The sequence below is a fragment of the Chondrus crispus genome, genomic scaffold (assembly GCF_000350225.1).
Source record: "Chondrus crispus Stackhouse genomic scaffold, scaffold_41, whole genome shotgun sequence".
Classification (NCBI taxonomy): domain Eukaryota; phylum Rhodophyta; class Florideophyceae; order Gigartinales; family Gigartinaceae; genus Chondrus; species Chondrus crispus.
The window spans coordinates 337,126-352,809 of NW_005179300.1; the positions used below are offsets into that span (position 1 = coordinate 337,126).

A 15,684-nucleotide genomic window follows, 5' to 3' on the forward strand; every position below is an offset into this window, starting at 1 on the left:
AGTCGGTTTATGCATAACATGTGGCAACATGTTCTAGCCGAACTACGATGGCGCGAAGCACGAAACGCGGGGAGCGCAGACGACAGATGAGATCTGATCCTTACTTCACGAGCACTGCGCATTCGGGTGACACCGACTTGCCAGTTGAGCAATGGCCGGAACTCCGCAATACAGAAGTTGCGCTTAATCGACGTCGGCCATGGGCACGTTAACCTCTCCCTCAGAGAACTTGCCCTTGTCTTGCTTCGCTTCCCTGTTCTTCCTATCAAGAATAGCCTTTCTATCCTTATCCATCTTGATCTTGGTGATGACCATGTTGCTTGGGTGGATTCCGACGGGGACCGGCATTTGGTTTGCCTTTTCCTTAGTGCAGCGTTCGACGTGGACGACGTATTTCTTTCGGTAGCACGTGAGGACCTTACCATCACCCTTGAAGTTTCCACGAACGATCTTGACTTCGTCACCCTTGCGCAGTGGCAGCGAGCGAACATTGTGCTTCTGACGGAGCTCAGAGCTCAGAGCAGCCGACATGATAATACGACGCACGGACGAGGGGGCGGTGAAATGGGCCTTGCGGCTCTTGCGCCGCGAAGACGAAACCGCACTGGACTGCTTCATGGTGCTAGACGTTTGCGGCTGTCGTCGAGCTGTGCGCGAGAGGGCTCTGATGGAAAAGGCAGGGAGTGTGGCCGACTGAGAAGGGCTTGCGGATATTGCCACATCGGCCGGCGGGCCATCGGCGGGAATGACACACGAGGCGAGAAGTCCAGTGTTGAAAATTGAAAATAATGAAGGGGTTGGTTGAACGCCGGCGATCGATTTTATTTAGGGCACTTGGATCGAGATCCCAACCAGATCGATGCCAATCCGGTTTAGAGAAAGACCCGTACACGTGGCGTCATATCAAGACAAGGATGTCACTAGGCGGTGTCACCAGTCATCTCAGTGTCTTGAGATCAAAAACCGCTCCTTTCGACCTCACGCCTCATCCCATTTATCCCTCTTTCTTGCATTGCTCCATTACTCCTCTCATCACAAGAGGCACAATTGGAGGTCACCTCTGCTATATCCCCGTCGTCAACCCGTTCCCCCTGGCATATTCCAAATTGCTCCTAACGCAGGCTTCTCAAACCAACCGACGAAGATGCGATGGCAATCGGCCGCTCGCCGGGCAACACGAGCGCCGCGAGCATGCGGCCATTGCTGTTGCTCTTTCTAGCAACCCCCTCCCACTCAGTCCGCCTTCTTTCTCCTCACCGAGTTCCGGTTTTGAAAGGAAAGCGCCTTCGTGGATGTCCAACAACTCCAAGCGTAACATGTCAAGCTCCTCGCGTCACAATTTTGCCATCCCCACTACCACATGTCGCCACAGCTACCCGACGTAGCGCTCGTGTTCAAATTCTCACCGACTTCTCATCAAACCCGCTAGCTGCAGTCACTGACCGCGCCGCCGACCCTTTGTCAGCCTGTATGCTTGTCGTTGCCGCCACTCTCGGCGCAATTCTCTCCGGTTTTGCGGTTGGTAGGAGGACACCGGTCCTTGTCGGATCTTCCTCGTCGCCCCCACGCCAGTCTGATGGGCAGCGTAAGGAAATTGATGACAGCAACGCCTTCCTACTTTCAACTCGACCCAATCAAATTGGTCGCTCCAGCCCGGGCGAGAGTTCTTTATGGCTGAACATGAGGTTTGTTTTCCAGTGACGGTCGTTCTGCACCCACTCGTTCGCATAGAGCAACTGACTTGAAATGTGTTTCTTTGTTCCTCCTTAAATTTATATATCCTTTGCTGCATTCGGCAGTCTCCGTACAGTGTGGCGACTATTTCGCAAGTCAACAAACTCGCTGACAAGAGATGTGTTGCAGCCAGTTTTGAACGACATGGAGTTGCCTCCCATGGTCGAATCCGTGCTTATAACTAAACTGACCATGGGGGAGAGCCCGGCACTGGTTCAGAAGATCCAGCGACTTCCCTCTCGGTCTCTCAGCGAAATACAATATCGATTTGGTTTGCGTCTCGTCGGTGATAGGGACGGTCGCATCGAGATGAACGTCGCCGTTCGTCTCCCAGCCACCAAGAGGCTAATCAATATTCCGATTAGCGTCAGCTCGCTCGACATTGAGGCCCAAGTGTGGGTCGGCTTTACTCTAATCCCATACAAGCCCTGGATCAAGTTTGCGCAATGGGCACTCGTCAGCATGCCAATCGTTAAACTCAAGCTTCGGATTGCTGATTATCTCCCAGTTTCGGCAATTCCGTTTTTATCTACCATTCTCAACAAAATTCTTACAAAGGACGTGCCACGCGAATTTCTCTTTCCGAAGACGCAATTTATCGATCTCATGGAAGAAAGAGAAACAAACGTTGAGCGGGAGATGGACGTTCTCAACGCCGGAGGGGTTCGCCCACACTCCCGTGCTACGTCTAAAGAAGACCTTAGGACCAAGGTTCCAGAGCTGGTCAACTTGTTTAATGTGTTGGACTTGGATGACGACGGCGTATTGAGTCCTGCAGAAGTCTCCAGCGGCCTTATTGAATGGGGCTATGCGTCAGAAGCGGACAGAAATTCAATTGCAAATTTGCTCGATATTAACGATGACGGCAAGGTTGATCTTCAAGAATTTGTCAGTGTATGGGGGGACCTCAAAAACGTCTTCGTTCCACGACGGTTTCGAGGTGTACTAACCGGCCTGTTGCTACGAGCGGAAGGCCTTCGTCGGCCTACCCTTGGAAGGACAGATCCGTACGTAGTGCTGGAGGTCGAGTCTCAGTCAACAATTTCAAAGAAGAATAGCGAGACCTCAGAGATCGGAAGTGGAAATGGGTCCGCGGTTTGGAACGAAGTAAGTTATTTTTCACTCAGCAAGCGTCGCACTTAGAAATATATACCCCCCCCCCTCCCCATCGTCCGGTTGTTTTGCCACACTAACAATCGCTTCATTTCGCCTTTAAATGACTTCGCATAGGGGTGGGAATTGTTCGTGCAAAAACCGAAAACGGGCATGCTCAGAATCAAGGTTTTGGAGGGATGCTACTTAACTTATTACCGCGATTTTCTGGCACCTCCAATTGACTCACTCACGCACAGCGGGGCCGGCTCGATGACAAGTCTCGTCGCAAAAGCCAACAGCCTGAACAGGATAATTGGATACGGTAGCATTCCCATCTCTCAAATTAGTGGTACTGCTGCTTCTTTCTGGATCGACCTATCATCCGGGGGCGGCCGTGTCAAGATGGACGTCCAGTTTAACGAGTTTGTAGATCCAAAAGTACCTTAATCGATTGATGGATGCGCCTACCTTGTCAATCGACTATGCAGTCATTTGCCCTTCAGCCAGCTTGTTCCATGCCATAGCAAAGAACATATCTCCATCGACGGCCCCGTATAGAGCGATTGAAAATGATCGAAGCAAGGTGGCTGACGAATAGTAGATTGTGCTCGAATTCTGCTTTGCGGCTTGCCTCGAAGTTGCCATAGGAAAGCGCAATACTGTTGGCAGATCTTGCGGAGTTGTTTAGTTTATGTGTTTCTGCGGAGTGTATACCGCGTGAAGACTAAGTTAGCAAGGAAGGAGATACATATCAGATGCAATATCACGCCGGGAAGCGGCGAGGTTCTAGAGTTTGATTGTTCATGGCAACTATAGAATCGTGGATCCTTCTTCGAGGGAATTTTCGATTTGTGTACGCCATTGCTCGCTCATACACGCGCTCTCTTTGCTTGACTTTCAAGGAAGAAGTGGCGGATCCATGGCCGCCTACACCACGCTCAAATTTAGCGCTATACGCTCCGACGGAGAAGCCATTAACCCAGGCTTCATAACTAAGTACGCAATCCTGCCAAACTCCAGGCTCTCCGCGCTTTGCTATTGTTAGTTCAAGCCCTCCTGCTCTGCGCAAGAGGCTCCGCCGAACGAAAACTGGTGCTATCCATACGCACTCAGCGTACATGAACGGCAGGCCCGTTGTTGGTTCAATAAACGGAAGGGGTTGAGTGTTTCCTTTCCGAAGGCCACCATGCGTGCTAGTCTGCTCGCCGTATTCATATCCCACACCAGTGGCATGGTCCCATAGCTGACCAATATATCCACCTAGCACACCAAGTTCTGGGAGTGCCTCGAACAAGCGCAGCGCATTCTGGACCCATTCGTCCGACATGGGCAGTAAATCGTCGTCCTGGAGAAGGACTACAAAATCGCCTGACGCCATGCGCATTGCGCGATTGTAACTGCGCAATTCATGCAAGTTGTTTGACCTAATAATAAAATGCGAGGGATCCGGGAGCGAAGATTGCCAGTCGTGCAAGGATCCGTCTGTTGAACCATCTTCGCTGATAACTATTTCTTCAATAACGCTCGATCTCTTCAACGCGGTAGATATGTTTGCAATATTGGCATGGTGGTTGAAGCTCTGCACGATCGCCGTCAGGCGAGGTTGACGTCCAGCATGAACCTCAGGTATTTGACATCTACATTTGTATTTGTCCCGTGCAGTCACATCGGGTTTCTCCGGTTTGATGAATTTGTCAGAAGGGTCAACATTCGTTCCCACAAACGCATGCTTCAACCAGATGCGCCCCGCATCTCCAATATCTGGCAAGCCTAGGTTGATGATTTGAGCGCATTCCTCCCAAATGAGGTCGGCGTATGAGCGTACGCTCCTCAAATTGGCAGTACTATCATGACGGCGCGGCCGGGTGCCGGCAATGGTAGAGCCGATGTAAAGCTGCCCGTTAAGGACGAGAAAGGCGACGAAAAAGATGAGTAGAATTCGGGCGGTGGTCTGCGGATGCTTGGAAAGATTCATCGTGCGTCGCTCGGGTGCGTTGGCTTGTGGCGTGCTCATGGCTCGCCCAGAGCATGAGGGTGTCTGGCGGGGACGGTGTTGGCGTTGAGACGAAAATTGGTCACTGCGATTGACAAAAGCAAAACGAAACTCGACACTAACATGATCGTCCACGGCGCGAAAATTCATTAGAAATGAAGCTTCAATAGAAATCCGGCAACAGCCAGTACGCCGTTCCCCAATTCCATTCTAAGTCGAACTGCCCCCTCGGTCCTTGACGACTCCCTCGTGGTGCCCTGCACCTCTAATGCCTACGCACAGACTGGTTCACGCTCTGCGCGAAGATCAGGGATGAATGTCCCAGCTTCCTAAATAGAGCCGCTGCGCAGAAATTACCGCGACGGAGCCTACTGGCCGTAGCACGTTTTTCGAACCTGATACCAGCGTTCTCGTCAATACGAGCGACCACGCAGCAGGCCCCCACACGAGTCACCACTTGCCGCAATCAGAGGTACATTCAAACGAACGGGAATGCGTGAATCCCTAACGTCCTCCCTCATAAACGCAACCATTTTCTCGAAGTTGGTTTCCTACATTCAACTCCCCTTCTTTTTTATATTCCAAACATCTACGCTTAGGCAACCTCTGGTGCATACTTGAGAATATAGTCCTCAAGCGCGGGCTTCCCCATAGCTCCTTCCCTCACCCCGAAGGCCTCACCGTCCTTAAAAACGGCGAAAGTCGGGAGCCCGCGAATGCTGTAAGTATCGATCAACACATCATCCTTGTCCGTGTCAACTTTCACGACTTTCAATTTACCCTTGAATTCGGTCGCAGCCCAGTCCATACTTCGCGAAGTCAGCGGAGAAAATTAAAAATAGTTAGTGACAAGCCATCTCACATTCTGCGCGCATGCTCAAGAAACACTGGCTACATACAGTGGAGACATTAACTTGCAGGGACCACACCACTCAGCGTAAAAATCGACGAGCACAGGTTTATCCTGTTCATTACCGGAACGCAGTTAAGACGCTAAGGAGTTAGCGACGATGGGCTTCTACGTTTTGTGACAAGTTCGCTTGAGAACATTGCTAAAGAAGAGCCTGTTTTAGCTTAATGCGTACCGACTTCAGAACATCCGATTCAAAATTCTCGGAGGTGATATCGAGGGGTTTCCAGGAGCATTTCACAACGCTATGGCTTACCCGCGACGCATAAGATGGCAATTGCGCTGCATGATAGGCCACCGGCCTTACGCTGCTCACGAAGGATGAACGCGAAACCGATGAAATCGGGGCAACTGACGGTACGAACGCCGGTGACAGCGGCATCTTTCTCCGAAGGATACGCGCGTGTGCAGCGAAAATTCGATGAGATACCTAGCCAACACTCTGCAACTGGACAAGGCTTGGGTGAGGATAGATGGTAACAGAGCAATATGAGGAGGGAGATGTGCGAGACGAGAAGAAGTGACCTAGATAAAGATTCCACTGTTACAAATTTTGATATAATTTTTCACTTTTCAACAGCGCCTGAGCAGTGATGCGAGCTACAAAATAATCTCGCTGTGGTTACCTCATATCAGTTCACAGTGTACCTGGTTGGAGCACTCATTTTGGAGAATAACTTAAATCGTCTCATCTGCAGTTGCTCTGGGGGATTCGAGTTGAAGAAGTGGAACAGATCCCTGAGAGGGGGGCACTACACGGCTCACTAGAAGAAGTGCCAGTGCTGCGTCGCAACTGCTAACGCGTAGCACTCGAAAATCCTAACTCCTTTCAATATACTAAACATAAAACGTTCGCCTGACCCTTGCCAAGAAGCGAGCTGTTGCCTTCAAAAACTTCGCGCTGTCACGATTATACTCTACCGAAACTCTTTTACAGCATCGTCGGAAAGTCGCAAAGAAGCCGTACACTTTCATATTGCTTTTGACAAGACGAGAACTTCCACGTGCCATCCTTCCGCGTTGCTCACGACGTCAGGTTTGCTCACATTGATTTCGACCTCAGCTAATGACATTGCTGTTTAACCATTAACTCTTTTTTCCGGATTTGCACGAAAAGTTCAGCTGTAATCCTCCTCTGATCTACCTAGAAACCGAAATCCACTCAGAAATCCCTTACTAGTGATGCTTGTATCTTTGTATCTACACCTGACAGTGCAAAAGCATTCCTCGTGCAATTGCTACGCATTTGAAGGGCTTCTCTAAAAACGAAAAAGAAATATAAAAACAGTCAATATAGTCGAAACCAAAGGCATGCGTTGGACTGCCCTCTGGTTAAAGCCAAACCAAACCACACCAGCTCACCGGCCCCCTTCTCCATCAGTCTTCAGGCACTTCGAGAGGTAAGAGCTTTGAGCCAGCAGTGCACATATTGGAGGATGGAATTCCATAAGAACAAGAATTGTCCAACTTTCCGGATCACGCCCTCACCTGCAATCCCAACAAGGGAGATTGCTCTACAGAGACGTGCTGCCGGCCTTCTAACAGCCTTTCATTCGCAGCTTCGAAGCACGAGGCCTTGTTCTGTAAGGGGAGGTTTCAGGTAGCGTCCAACCGCAATGCAAAGCTAAAGTATATTTGTAGGGCAAATTTGCAGTATCTAATGTCATGACCTCATCAGAAATATAGAACCAGTCTTCTTCTTCTTCGTTCTATGTACTGTATATCCCCTGTAGGAAGCAGTTTTTAAGATCACAAGAAAGAACCCAGAAACTACTTGAAACGCCTTGAGGAAAGATGCGACGAGTGATGCAGAAACTTTGAGCATGAGTATGGACGGACCATCTTGCCGAACCTTCCATGCATTCTGAAGCGGAGCCACCCACAAGTAAAGATGTCCCCTGGTACACGAGGAGGGAAGGCCAATAGCTCGGAAAACAACGAGATCAGCACTCTTCTGCTTTTACGAAACTCAATTGCATTCCACACTACCGCTGCCCAGAGTCTCTACACTTCTCATCTTGAGTAGACTTCGGCTTTCCGCATGTGAAGCACAGCCCATGAGTGGAGCATTTCTGCAACGGACCGAGTGGACCATGGGTCCAACTCAGTCCCTTGAATTGTATTGCGTCATTCGCAGTATCGGGTCCCCTCAACAAGCATTCCATTCTTGACGCGATCTTCCCTTCAGAAGGTTTGCGCTTGCCATTCGCCTGATGCTGCCCAGGAATTACCCTTATCAAAACATCAAACTTAGATTGAAACAATTTCGGGAGGACACACCTCCTTGTTATCATAGACGCCAAAAATATGAACCCTTTTGCTCTCCGAGACGATTACGTGCATATGAGTCAATAGCTTCCCACGGAATTTGGTCGGGATGGACCCGGAAGAGACATGAGACATCATAACCTCGTCATGATCAAAACGTCCCGCTAGCTTTTCAACACGAACTGGACTAAAGACTTCGTAGTATAAGATCTCAGTGTGGTTCAATCGCAAGAACAAATTCTGGGCCCACGCCTTCAGAGCTGCGCTTAGTGCCTTATGTTGATGCATTTTGAGCCGACTGATTTTTCCTGGAGATAACTCGCTTCGCACGCACCCCAAAGACTGGACTTCCACCCCGTGATTTGTCATATCTTTCCAAAAGAATGTTCGAAGAATGACGCAAATTGTGCATTAGCATGTCTCATCAAACGAGGCTCGTAAGTCGGTTTGAGGCTGGTCTGTACTCCCCGCTTGCTCGTGTAAACCAAGACAAGTGCAAACTCACTCGCGACCGGTACATGCAACTAAGACGTCAAGTTCAGGACAACATATCGAACTCACTTCAGGGATCGAACCAACTTGCAATAAGAGCTACGACAACCTTCCCTGATATCCCAGAGGACGCTCTTAAAAATTGCCAGATGCACTTTTTCTGCAACGAAAATGAAGATGTAAGGCTACTAGTTGGTGCAGACTTGGAGAGGGGAACAGCGTACACAATAGAATATGTCTCCGACTTGCCAGGAATTGATCGAATCTTGCGGCCAAGTGATTCTACGAAATTATCGGCTGGACAGATACGACTATACAAGAAGTTCACGTGCTTCTTAACACGAGTCCATGTAGGCATTTTAGGCCCCTTCCGCTGTGCCAATAGGCTTAGACAAGTGACCGCCGGGAGTGAAGAAGAGCATGCCTGCATGCTGCGAGGAGATCGACCTATTCCAGTTTACCGAGCGTTGATTCCGTCGTTTGTTCGTCTCGAGCAAATAATGGACTTTCGCCTTTCTGGCCGTTCTTCGCGATACCGCAAGTTGTATCATGCGAGTCCTGAAGGAACTATTCGAGCATCCGACTTGCGAGACAAAATCATTTATCTCGGATGACAGTTATCCCGTTCTGTAAGAGAACTGAGCACTGCAGTCGAAGATATCCCAATCTTTTCTGTCGAGAGCAATATCTCCACAGACAAATAAAATTCGTAGGAGTTAGCCTTCTATACCTTTTTCTCAGTGCACTGCTGTTATGTTTGTCCTTCCTTTTCGCCCTTTGTCACGGCAGCAATGGACCAAGAACTTCACCAACGTCCAGAAAAGGATACCTCCTGTCACGAATATGATCAAAAAGGGCTCGGCAGCTAAAACATCGTATATCAAAAATGGATGTTTGGGCCTTGCCATCGATTGTAGAAAAAGCATCTTACATTGACCCATGATACTCGTTTGCAGACCCAGCGTAGAAAATTTTATACTCAAAACTATTCATACAGACCAGCTGCTAATACCTACGGTACGTCAACCGTTTCTCTTAAACTGATATATGCCCTGGTGACTCGCCCAGGTTGGCACCCGGGTTATCACCCGGCCACGAATACAGACATGTGATGAGCGAGGACCGAGGGAGACATCATGCATACAAAACCAGCGGTTCGATGCTTCATACGAGAGTCATATTACAAGGCAGTACTGTGGAATATATTTCTTTCGGAAAACTGTTTCTTGTACAGTATCTGCCCCCGTAAAGCTTAACAAATGCTGCATGTGCACATTGTTGCCATTTTGCTCGTTTGCACACGTCTAGTTGAGGAGGGCGTCTCCCAATTGCGCAGCGCATGTCAGGTCAAAGCCTTACCATGTGAGGATGGAGTGGACCGCTGTGAGGCTTCAAGTATAAATGCCGGTCCACAACACTGCTCTTTTTTGGACCCAACCCTGTGAGGCCCCAAGCTACTCGAAAAGTTCTTCAGGTCTATTGCCCGTGATCCGTTCTTTTTCTTCACTATCTTGCAACCGCTTTGCTGCGAGCTGCAAAAGACACTCAGGTTTTTATGCGGCCACTTTCCAAAAAATGAGCCCTGTAAACTGGCCTCGGCCACACCGCCCCACTGCAGTGCACCCAAATGTAACAATAATGGCTGAAACTGCATGTGGCGATATGTCTTTTTTTTGTGGCGGATGTAGAAGATTCTCGCTGTCAGAGCGCTGAAACGGGAGCAAGCTAGTGATGGCTATTTCTTATTGATTTGTGTGATATATCTGCATTGTTTAATATGCATCGGCATGAGCTCTCGTACTCGGATTCGCATCACGAAAACAGAAAATGAGTGAATGGGCTTGCATTTCCTTCCGTATGAAAGGCAGCGTTGGCAACCGTATCACACCAGAACTATAGGGCGACGTTTAGGGGAATATGGAAGAATTGAAGTCAGTATTGACGCACTGATGAATACAGAGGAGAGAGGTGTTCATGAGACGGCAGATTGTGAAAAAGAAAGAGACAAATGCCAAACTGCGTGACATAATAGCATTGTAATTGTATATGGACTGTCATAATCGCAGCATAATCCATTCCGTGGAAATCAATAAAAATGCAATCGCCCTTGGAGAGAACATTTCTAAGACGAATAAGCAGTACAGCGAAATCTCTCGAATGAGGGAAGAGATTGAAATGCGTGCACATCTATACAGGAGATCGCTGACAACGGCAAAAATGTAATGCCAATCCATTGACATCGACTCTACTCGCAGTCAAAAGTACCTTGTCATGGACATTTCTGTACCAGTATGAGCACTATTCAGAGTAATGACCGCTTGTATGCTTTGAGTCAAATTTTTAATGTCCGTGTCTTTGTCTTTGCAATGCCCCCTCACGTGGCTTTGGAATTTCGTAATGTGCACTATTGTGCAATTTCAAATAATTTAAAATGTTCAGCTTTCACAGATTCCTCGTGTCTGGTATTTAGCTTGAGCTTCGTGTAATAATGTCACCGCTTTGGCAATTCTCCCAAAAAGAAAATGTTTCATCCAATTGTTGTTGACCTCAACAGATTTCACCACTGTTTCCAGCCTGATGCTGATGCAAACGATGAACATACCACCCCCAACCACGTAAGAAATCACCAAATCTCTTAACACCATGACAAAACTTGTACCCTGAGTAAGCCCAGATTTCCTCGAACCTCACGAAGCAGATTTCGGAATAGTTTCTGTCTGATACAGACACACACAATAGAAGAGAACACTTCGTCATATCACAAGACTGACGTGCAAATTATCAGTTGGACCCTCTGAAAGCAAACTATCCTGAGCACACACACGCTTTTCAGACTCCGATATTTATATATACATATATATGTTTCTCGAATTCTAGTCCATGTCCTCTTTTCTCTACGAGTACCAGTCGCTTGTAGAACTGTTATAAAAGTGTCTCCGAATAGAACTCCCAGCTTCATGTCCCAGTTTTGAGATAGAAAAATTCACCTGCAGCATCTGAAAAGGCCTGCACGACTTTCTAGACCTCCAACGAATGATAAGATAGTCTTCACAGTGATCGTCTTCACCATACAATTTGCGAGTGAGCTCCATCGCCCATATGAGAGTATGAATAAGTTTGTGAAAAAGACTAGATCCTTGACGATATTGCCGACAAAAAGCTCCGTGACTCTCCCCAATTCCAAAGTCCACGCTGAAATTCTCACCACCACGCAAATTTTGGAGACCCCTCGCCACTTGAAAATCGTAAAGCACTGGAGTGACCTAAAACGGGTATCGGCCCGTTCTGTTCGAAACAAACAATTTTCGACAACAAGCGGTGTGAATTTGATTTATGAACGATGGTAACATCCACACCACAGAAACCCACTCGTGAAATCGTCAGAGCTTTTTATTTGTCCTCTGTGTCGCATTTACGTTCTTCCAGTGTACCCATTGAGCAAGAGTGTTGTTTTACCGGAAAGGAATAGGCAACGCCACAAAAGCAGCGCTTTTTTCCATGAAATGACAGGTTTTTATCAAGAATACAACTAATGCTTGATCTCCCAAAGTTGATACTTCGCGGTTGTGCAGCCTACCCTGAGAATAAATCGATAGATTAGGTGGAGCAGGATTTAATACTTTATATATGCTCGAAGCCGAAGAGAAATGCTCTCTAGTGACCGAATGCCACATTTTAGTATCGCTTGTTCCGTTGGCGGAATGATGGTACACTTAATACATTCTCTCGTCTCTCGGCTTTCCCACTGGAAAGTGCCATATTTCCATACCTGTAGTCGACATCTTTGCGCGGATTTAGCCGGATCCTCTGAGCATGATACTATAGTCCTGCCAAGAAAATACCAAGCCCCTGAACTACCTTGCAGGCTGTAGAAAATTTCCTAATTCACATTCTGTTGAAGACTTGTAAGTCTCCATGCAGAGCAGGTTATGTTGACATCGGTCATGTCGCCTATGAAAACATCCTGTAGCTCTTGCTATGGTACTGTAGGAAGTTCGATGCAGCAAATAAAAACTTGTAGCGGGTACAGCAAGTAAAGCTCTTCGCATGGTGTTTGCACTCGGTTTACGGTTACGTTTACATCTTCTACCCTACATGGCACACAACATTCTGGGACTGCTCAGCGTTCTAGTGATACCAATGGGTATGATAGAAGACATGGACTAGACTATGTACCATACCGACGGGAATCGCAGTAGATCTCCTATCTAAAGAGCAGTTGACAGTAATACTCGTTGGTCTTAACATCGCCCTACGGACTAGGCATATATGGGCCGCACACTTGATGCAAGCATCACTGGGAACATGATGCGTCTTCTACCGTTTATAGCAGTTCTCGCGCAACTGCAGTTCCACACACCCGTGCCTAAGGACGCGCTCAGGCTCACCAAGGTTTCCAACTATCTCTCATAAACTTCACTGCCGATGTGATCTGCGTTATCCGATCTTCCTCATCGCTAAAGTGAAAGTGTCCGCCATGCCCTGGCCACCCGTGCAGGAACGGAATATTCACGAGCTTTTCCACCGATTTAACGAGTTCTTCCCTTGAATGCATAATGTATCTTGCTCCGCATAGTCTATCCTCTCGCTGCGAGTAAAATATGTGATCCCCTGTGAACAAGCTCTGCGTTCCACGGTGCAGCATCGCAATCGATCCGCTAGTGTGTCCCGGCACATGGATCAGCTCAACGCCCTCCATTAACGTGTACGGAAAGTTAGCATCTTCCAACTGCACCTCGCACGCGGTTGTTCCTTGGCGCTCATTGCACTCTCTTTTATGTATGACCCTCTCCGCGCCGAGCTCGCTCGCCCATTTCGCATGTCCAGCTACATCATCCTGATGCGACAGAACCAAATAACGGATGCCTCCAAGGGGCTCCGCCATCTTCTTTATAGCCTTTGACAGAGGCTTGAAAAACCTCGGACAGTCAAACATAATGACGCACGGATCATCGCCTCTCTGAATGACCAACCAGCTGGCACCGCCAAAGGTATCCGGGGACGCAAAGCCGTTGTAAAACACGTCCGGTACGGTGGTGGACTCAAGTGTGTTTGGCATAGCGAGTGGGAAGGAGCTCCGTGCATCGCGAGCAATACGAGATGGCTTTGTGGTGCGGATGGAGCCCGTCGGACAGGCGACGGCAGCCTGCAGAGCGATGAGCTGAGCGTCGGGGGTGGTCGGCTGGTTGTACACGGCAGATTGGCCGTGAGACGAGTGGAATATTTGCGGGGCTAGCCCTGCGACGAGAAATGGGAAACCGAGCAAAAGTTAATTGGAGGGTATAGAGGGCGCGAGTGAGTAGGATAGGATGTGTAGCGGGTGTACTGACATTTGCATGTGTCGCAGTCTATGCAGCTCGAATCGACGTAGAGATCTCCTGGTGCGTTTTCGGGACGCCGAACGGGTGCGGAGGCGGAGAATCTTGGAGGGCGTCGGCATACTGCGCGCAGCGATGGCGTACCGGGGTGATGGGAGACGTGGACGGGGCCTGCGAAGGCTGCTACCGGCATTCTGGATGTGGTCTGCACTGGAAAGCGGTGAGTTGACTAGCGGATGCGGTCTATGAAAATGTGATAGCGTTTGAATGTTGAGTTAGGCGGTGGAAGACGTCTCGTTAGGCAGGGGGTTGAGGGAGGATGGTTAGGCCGGAAGAGAGCGAGTAAAGAACATTTGTGCAAAGAGAAGATTCCCTTTGAGCGGCTGATTGGCACGACATGATTGGTGTTCTGCATTTTGCACTGGGGGGACACGTTCGTCCAATGGGACCTCACGATCTACGTGGTAGCACAATGCAATTGAATGCAGTACGCTGGTACAGTATGTGCTGGAATAGAAGAAATATATTTATAAATATATTTTATACTGGTGAGAAGTGGCGAAGTGGCGGAATGTTATTTCCAGGATGCACCCAGTCAGTAAGTACATTACACGTGAATGGCAAGTATATATATACTTGCCAGCTACGTGTGAGCTTGCTGTGGACAAGCAGGATTCTCTACAGTATAATACTAGTGACTAGTATTAGATGGCGGATTTTTTTGGTGGAAGCTCGATGCCTTGGCTCTGTCCCCGTTCGCACAACCGAGGCAAAGCCATTCGACTTTATGGAGATTGCCAATGAAAATCACAATGACAACCGACCAGCATGCGCCGTGAAACGCCCGTTGCGCAAGCCTATTCTCAGTGGGTGGATCCAGAAAATGTTCAACGCGCCACATTTGGCAATCTCACCTGGAGAAAACCGTTCCGGAGAGATCCCATTCTTCCTCATCCTGCATCATGTCATGTCGCATTCACAACCACCCTCTTCCCTAACCCCCTCTTCCCTCACGACTGCTCGCACCTTTCTAGAAACCGTTTACACTGTAGAAAATTGCAGCTCTCGTTAAGCAATACCAAACATCCTCCTACTTCTTATTCCACCCTCCAACTTGAGAATTGAAACTTCTGGAGACGGCTTCACACTATCTGAGTTCTAAGACATCCTGTGATTCACATTGTAGCCTGGACTTCTGCTCCTTGCATGGCACCATCAAGGTACTCAGTTGAATGGGCAGCTTCTTCCATTTGGAGGCTTCTGACGTCGTTTCGCAATATAGATCCATGTGCATCGTTGACTGGCCAATTTTTTTCTGCTTTTGGGTGTACAGTACGATGACGAAAAGTGGTTTCTTTGTCGACCCACACAGTGAATACCAGGAAATATATATCGGTTTTATGATACTCTCGTTTATTACGCAAGAATCGAAGTTTGGCAGCACCTCCATGTCAAAGCGAAAGTGTTTTGTTTGAGTTTAGGTCATGCCTTGACCTGTGGAGACTTTGAAAACTCATTCGAGTCTAACACCGTAAGCTCGAGGCCAGTTCAAAGAAATTCATGCCAACTTCAAACGGGATTCCAGAATGCATGTTGGGGGACAAAACAAGTCACCAGAGGTAAGACAGCCGCACATTGGAAGTCGCAAAATTAGAAATTGTGAAAATATATATGGAAAACAAGAACTGAAACAGCATCTGTATCTGTTAGAGAGGGCACGCGAACAGAAAAAAATCAATAGCTCAACAGTTAAAGGGGGGGGGGGGGGGGGGGGGGCCCAAATCGGGAAAAAAAAATAAAAAAGTTTTTTAAAAAAATCCTTCCCCCGGGGGGGTTTTTTTTTTTTTTGGGATTTTTTCCCCACCCCCAAAAAA

General features: G+C 48.3%; 6 protein-coding genes; 1 reads left to right on the forward strand and 5 right to left on the reverse strand.

Moving 5' to 3' along the window:
• Positions 1-183: 183 nt before the first annotated feature.
• CHC_T00010140001 (ribosomal protein L26) lies at positions 184-618 on the reverse strand. The gene has a single exon (XM_005718497.1). It carries the CDS (start codon positions 616-618, stop codon positions 184-186), a length of 435 nt encoding a protein of 144 aa, XP_005718554.1.
• Positions 619-1,435: 817 nt separating this feature from the next.
• Positions 1,436-1,729, reverse strand: CHC_T00006454001 (hypothetical protein). Its single transcript, XM_005718498.1, has one exon. The coding sequence runs from the start codon at positions 1,727-1,729 to the stop codon at positions 1,436-1,438; it is 294 nt and encodes a 97-aa protein (XP_005718555.1).
• Positions 1,730-3,501: 1,772 nt separating this feature from the next.
• Positions 3,502-4,972, reverse strand: CHC_T00006455001 (hypothetical protein). XM_005718499.1 is given in 2 exon segments: positions 3,502-3,592; positions 3,593-4,972. 1 exon segment carries the CDS (start codon positions 4,970-4,972, stop codon positions 3,593-3,595), a length of 1,380 nt encoding a protein of 459 aa, XP_005718556.1. The 3' UTR covers positions 3,502-3,592.
• A 382-nt stretch (positions 4,973-5,354) lies between these two features.
• On the reverse strand, positions 5,355-6,177 carry CHC_T00008576001 (Thioredoxin TRX). XM_005718500.1 is given in 5 exon segments: positions 5,355-5,417; positions 5,418-5,631; positions 5,722-5,786; positions 5,908-6,114; positions 6,115-6,177. 3 exon segments carry the CDS (start codon positions 6,112-6,114, stop codon positions 5,418-5,420), a joined length of 486 nt encoding a protein of 161 aa, XP_005718557.1. The 5' UTR covers positions 6,115-6,177; the 3' UTR covers positions 5,355-5,417.
• A 2,341-nt stretch (positions 6,178-8,518) lies between these two features.
• On the forward strand, positions 8,519-9,106 carry CHC_T00006456001 (hypothetical protein). The gene has a single exon (XM_005718501.1). The coding sequence runs from the start codon at positions 8,519-8,521 to the stop codon at positions 9,104-9,106; it is 588 nt and encodes a 195-aa protein (XP_005718558.1).
• A 3,426-nt stretch (positions 9,107-12,532) lies between these two features.
• On the reverse strand, positions 12,533-14,087 carry CHC_T00006457001 (hypothetical protein). XM_005718502.1 is given in 4 exon segments: positions 12,533-12,876; positions 12,877-13,730; positions 13,823-14,003; positions 14,004-14,087. The coding sequence occupies 2 exon segments, from the start codon at positions 14,001-14,003 to the stop codon at positions 12,877-12,879; spliced, it is 1,035 nt and encodes a 344-aa protein (XP_005718559.1). The 5' UTR covers positions 14,004-14,087; the 3' UTR covers positions 12,533-12,876.
• Positions 14,088-15,684: the final 1,597 nt, after the last annotated feature.

What these genes read in the sequence shown, in the direction of transcription:
- CHC_T00010140001 (XM_005718497.1), bottom strand. Translation starts at nt 618, where the DNA reads ATGAAGCAGTCCAGTGCGGTTTCGTCTTCGCGGCGCAAGAGCCGCAAG.
- CHC_T00006454001 (XM_005718498.1), bottom strand. Translation starts at nt 1,729, where the DNA reads ATGCGAACGAGTGGGTGCAGAACGACCGTCACTGGAAAACAAACCTCA.
- CHC_T00006455001 (XM_005718499.1), bottom strand. Translation starts at nt 4,972, where the DNA reads ATGAATTTTCGCGCCGTGGACGATCATGTTAGTGTCGAGTTTCGTTTT.
- CHC_T00008576001 (XM_005718500.1), bottom strand. Translation starts at nt 6,114, where the DNA reads ATGCCGCTGTCACCGGCGTTCGTACCGTCAGTTGCCCCGATTTCATCG. An exon ending in AATCGGATGTTCTGAAGTCG is followed by an intron (nt 5,787 to 5,907) that starts GTACGCATTAAG and finishes GGTAATGAACAG; the next exon opens with GATAAACCTGTGCTCGTCGA. An exon ending in TGCAAGTTAATGTCTCCACT is followed by an intron (nt 5,632 to 5,721) that starts GTATGTAGCCAG and finishes GACTTCGCGAAG; the next exon opens with TATGGACTGGGCTGCGACCG.
- CHC_T00006456001 (XM_005718501.1), top strand. Translation starts at nt 8,519, where the DNA reads ATGCAACTAAGACGTCAAGTTCAGGACAACATATCGAACTCACTTCAG.
- CHC_T00006457001 (XM_005718502.1), bottom strand. Translation starts at nt 14,003, where the DNA reads ATGCCGGTAGCAGCCTTCGCAGGCCCCGTCCACGTCTCCCATCACCCC. An exon ending in AGACTGCGACACATGCAAAT is followed by an intron (nt 13,731 to 13,822) that starts GTCAGTACACCC and finishes TTCTCGTCGCAG; the next exon opens with GGCTAGCCCCGCAAATATTC.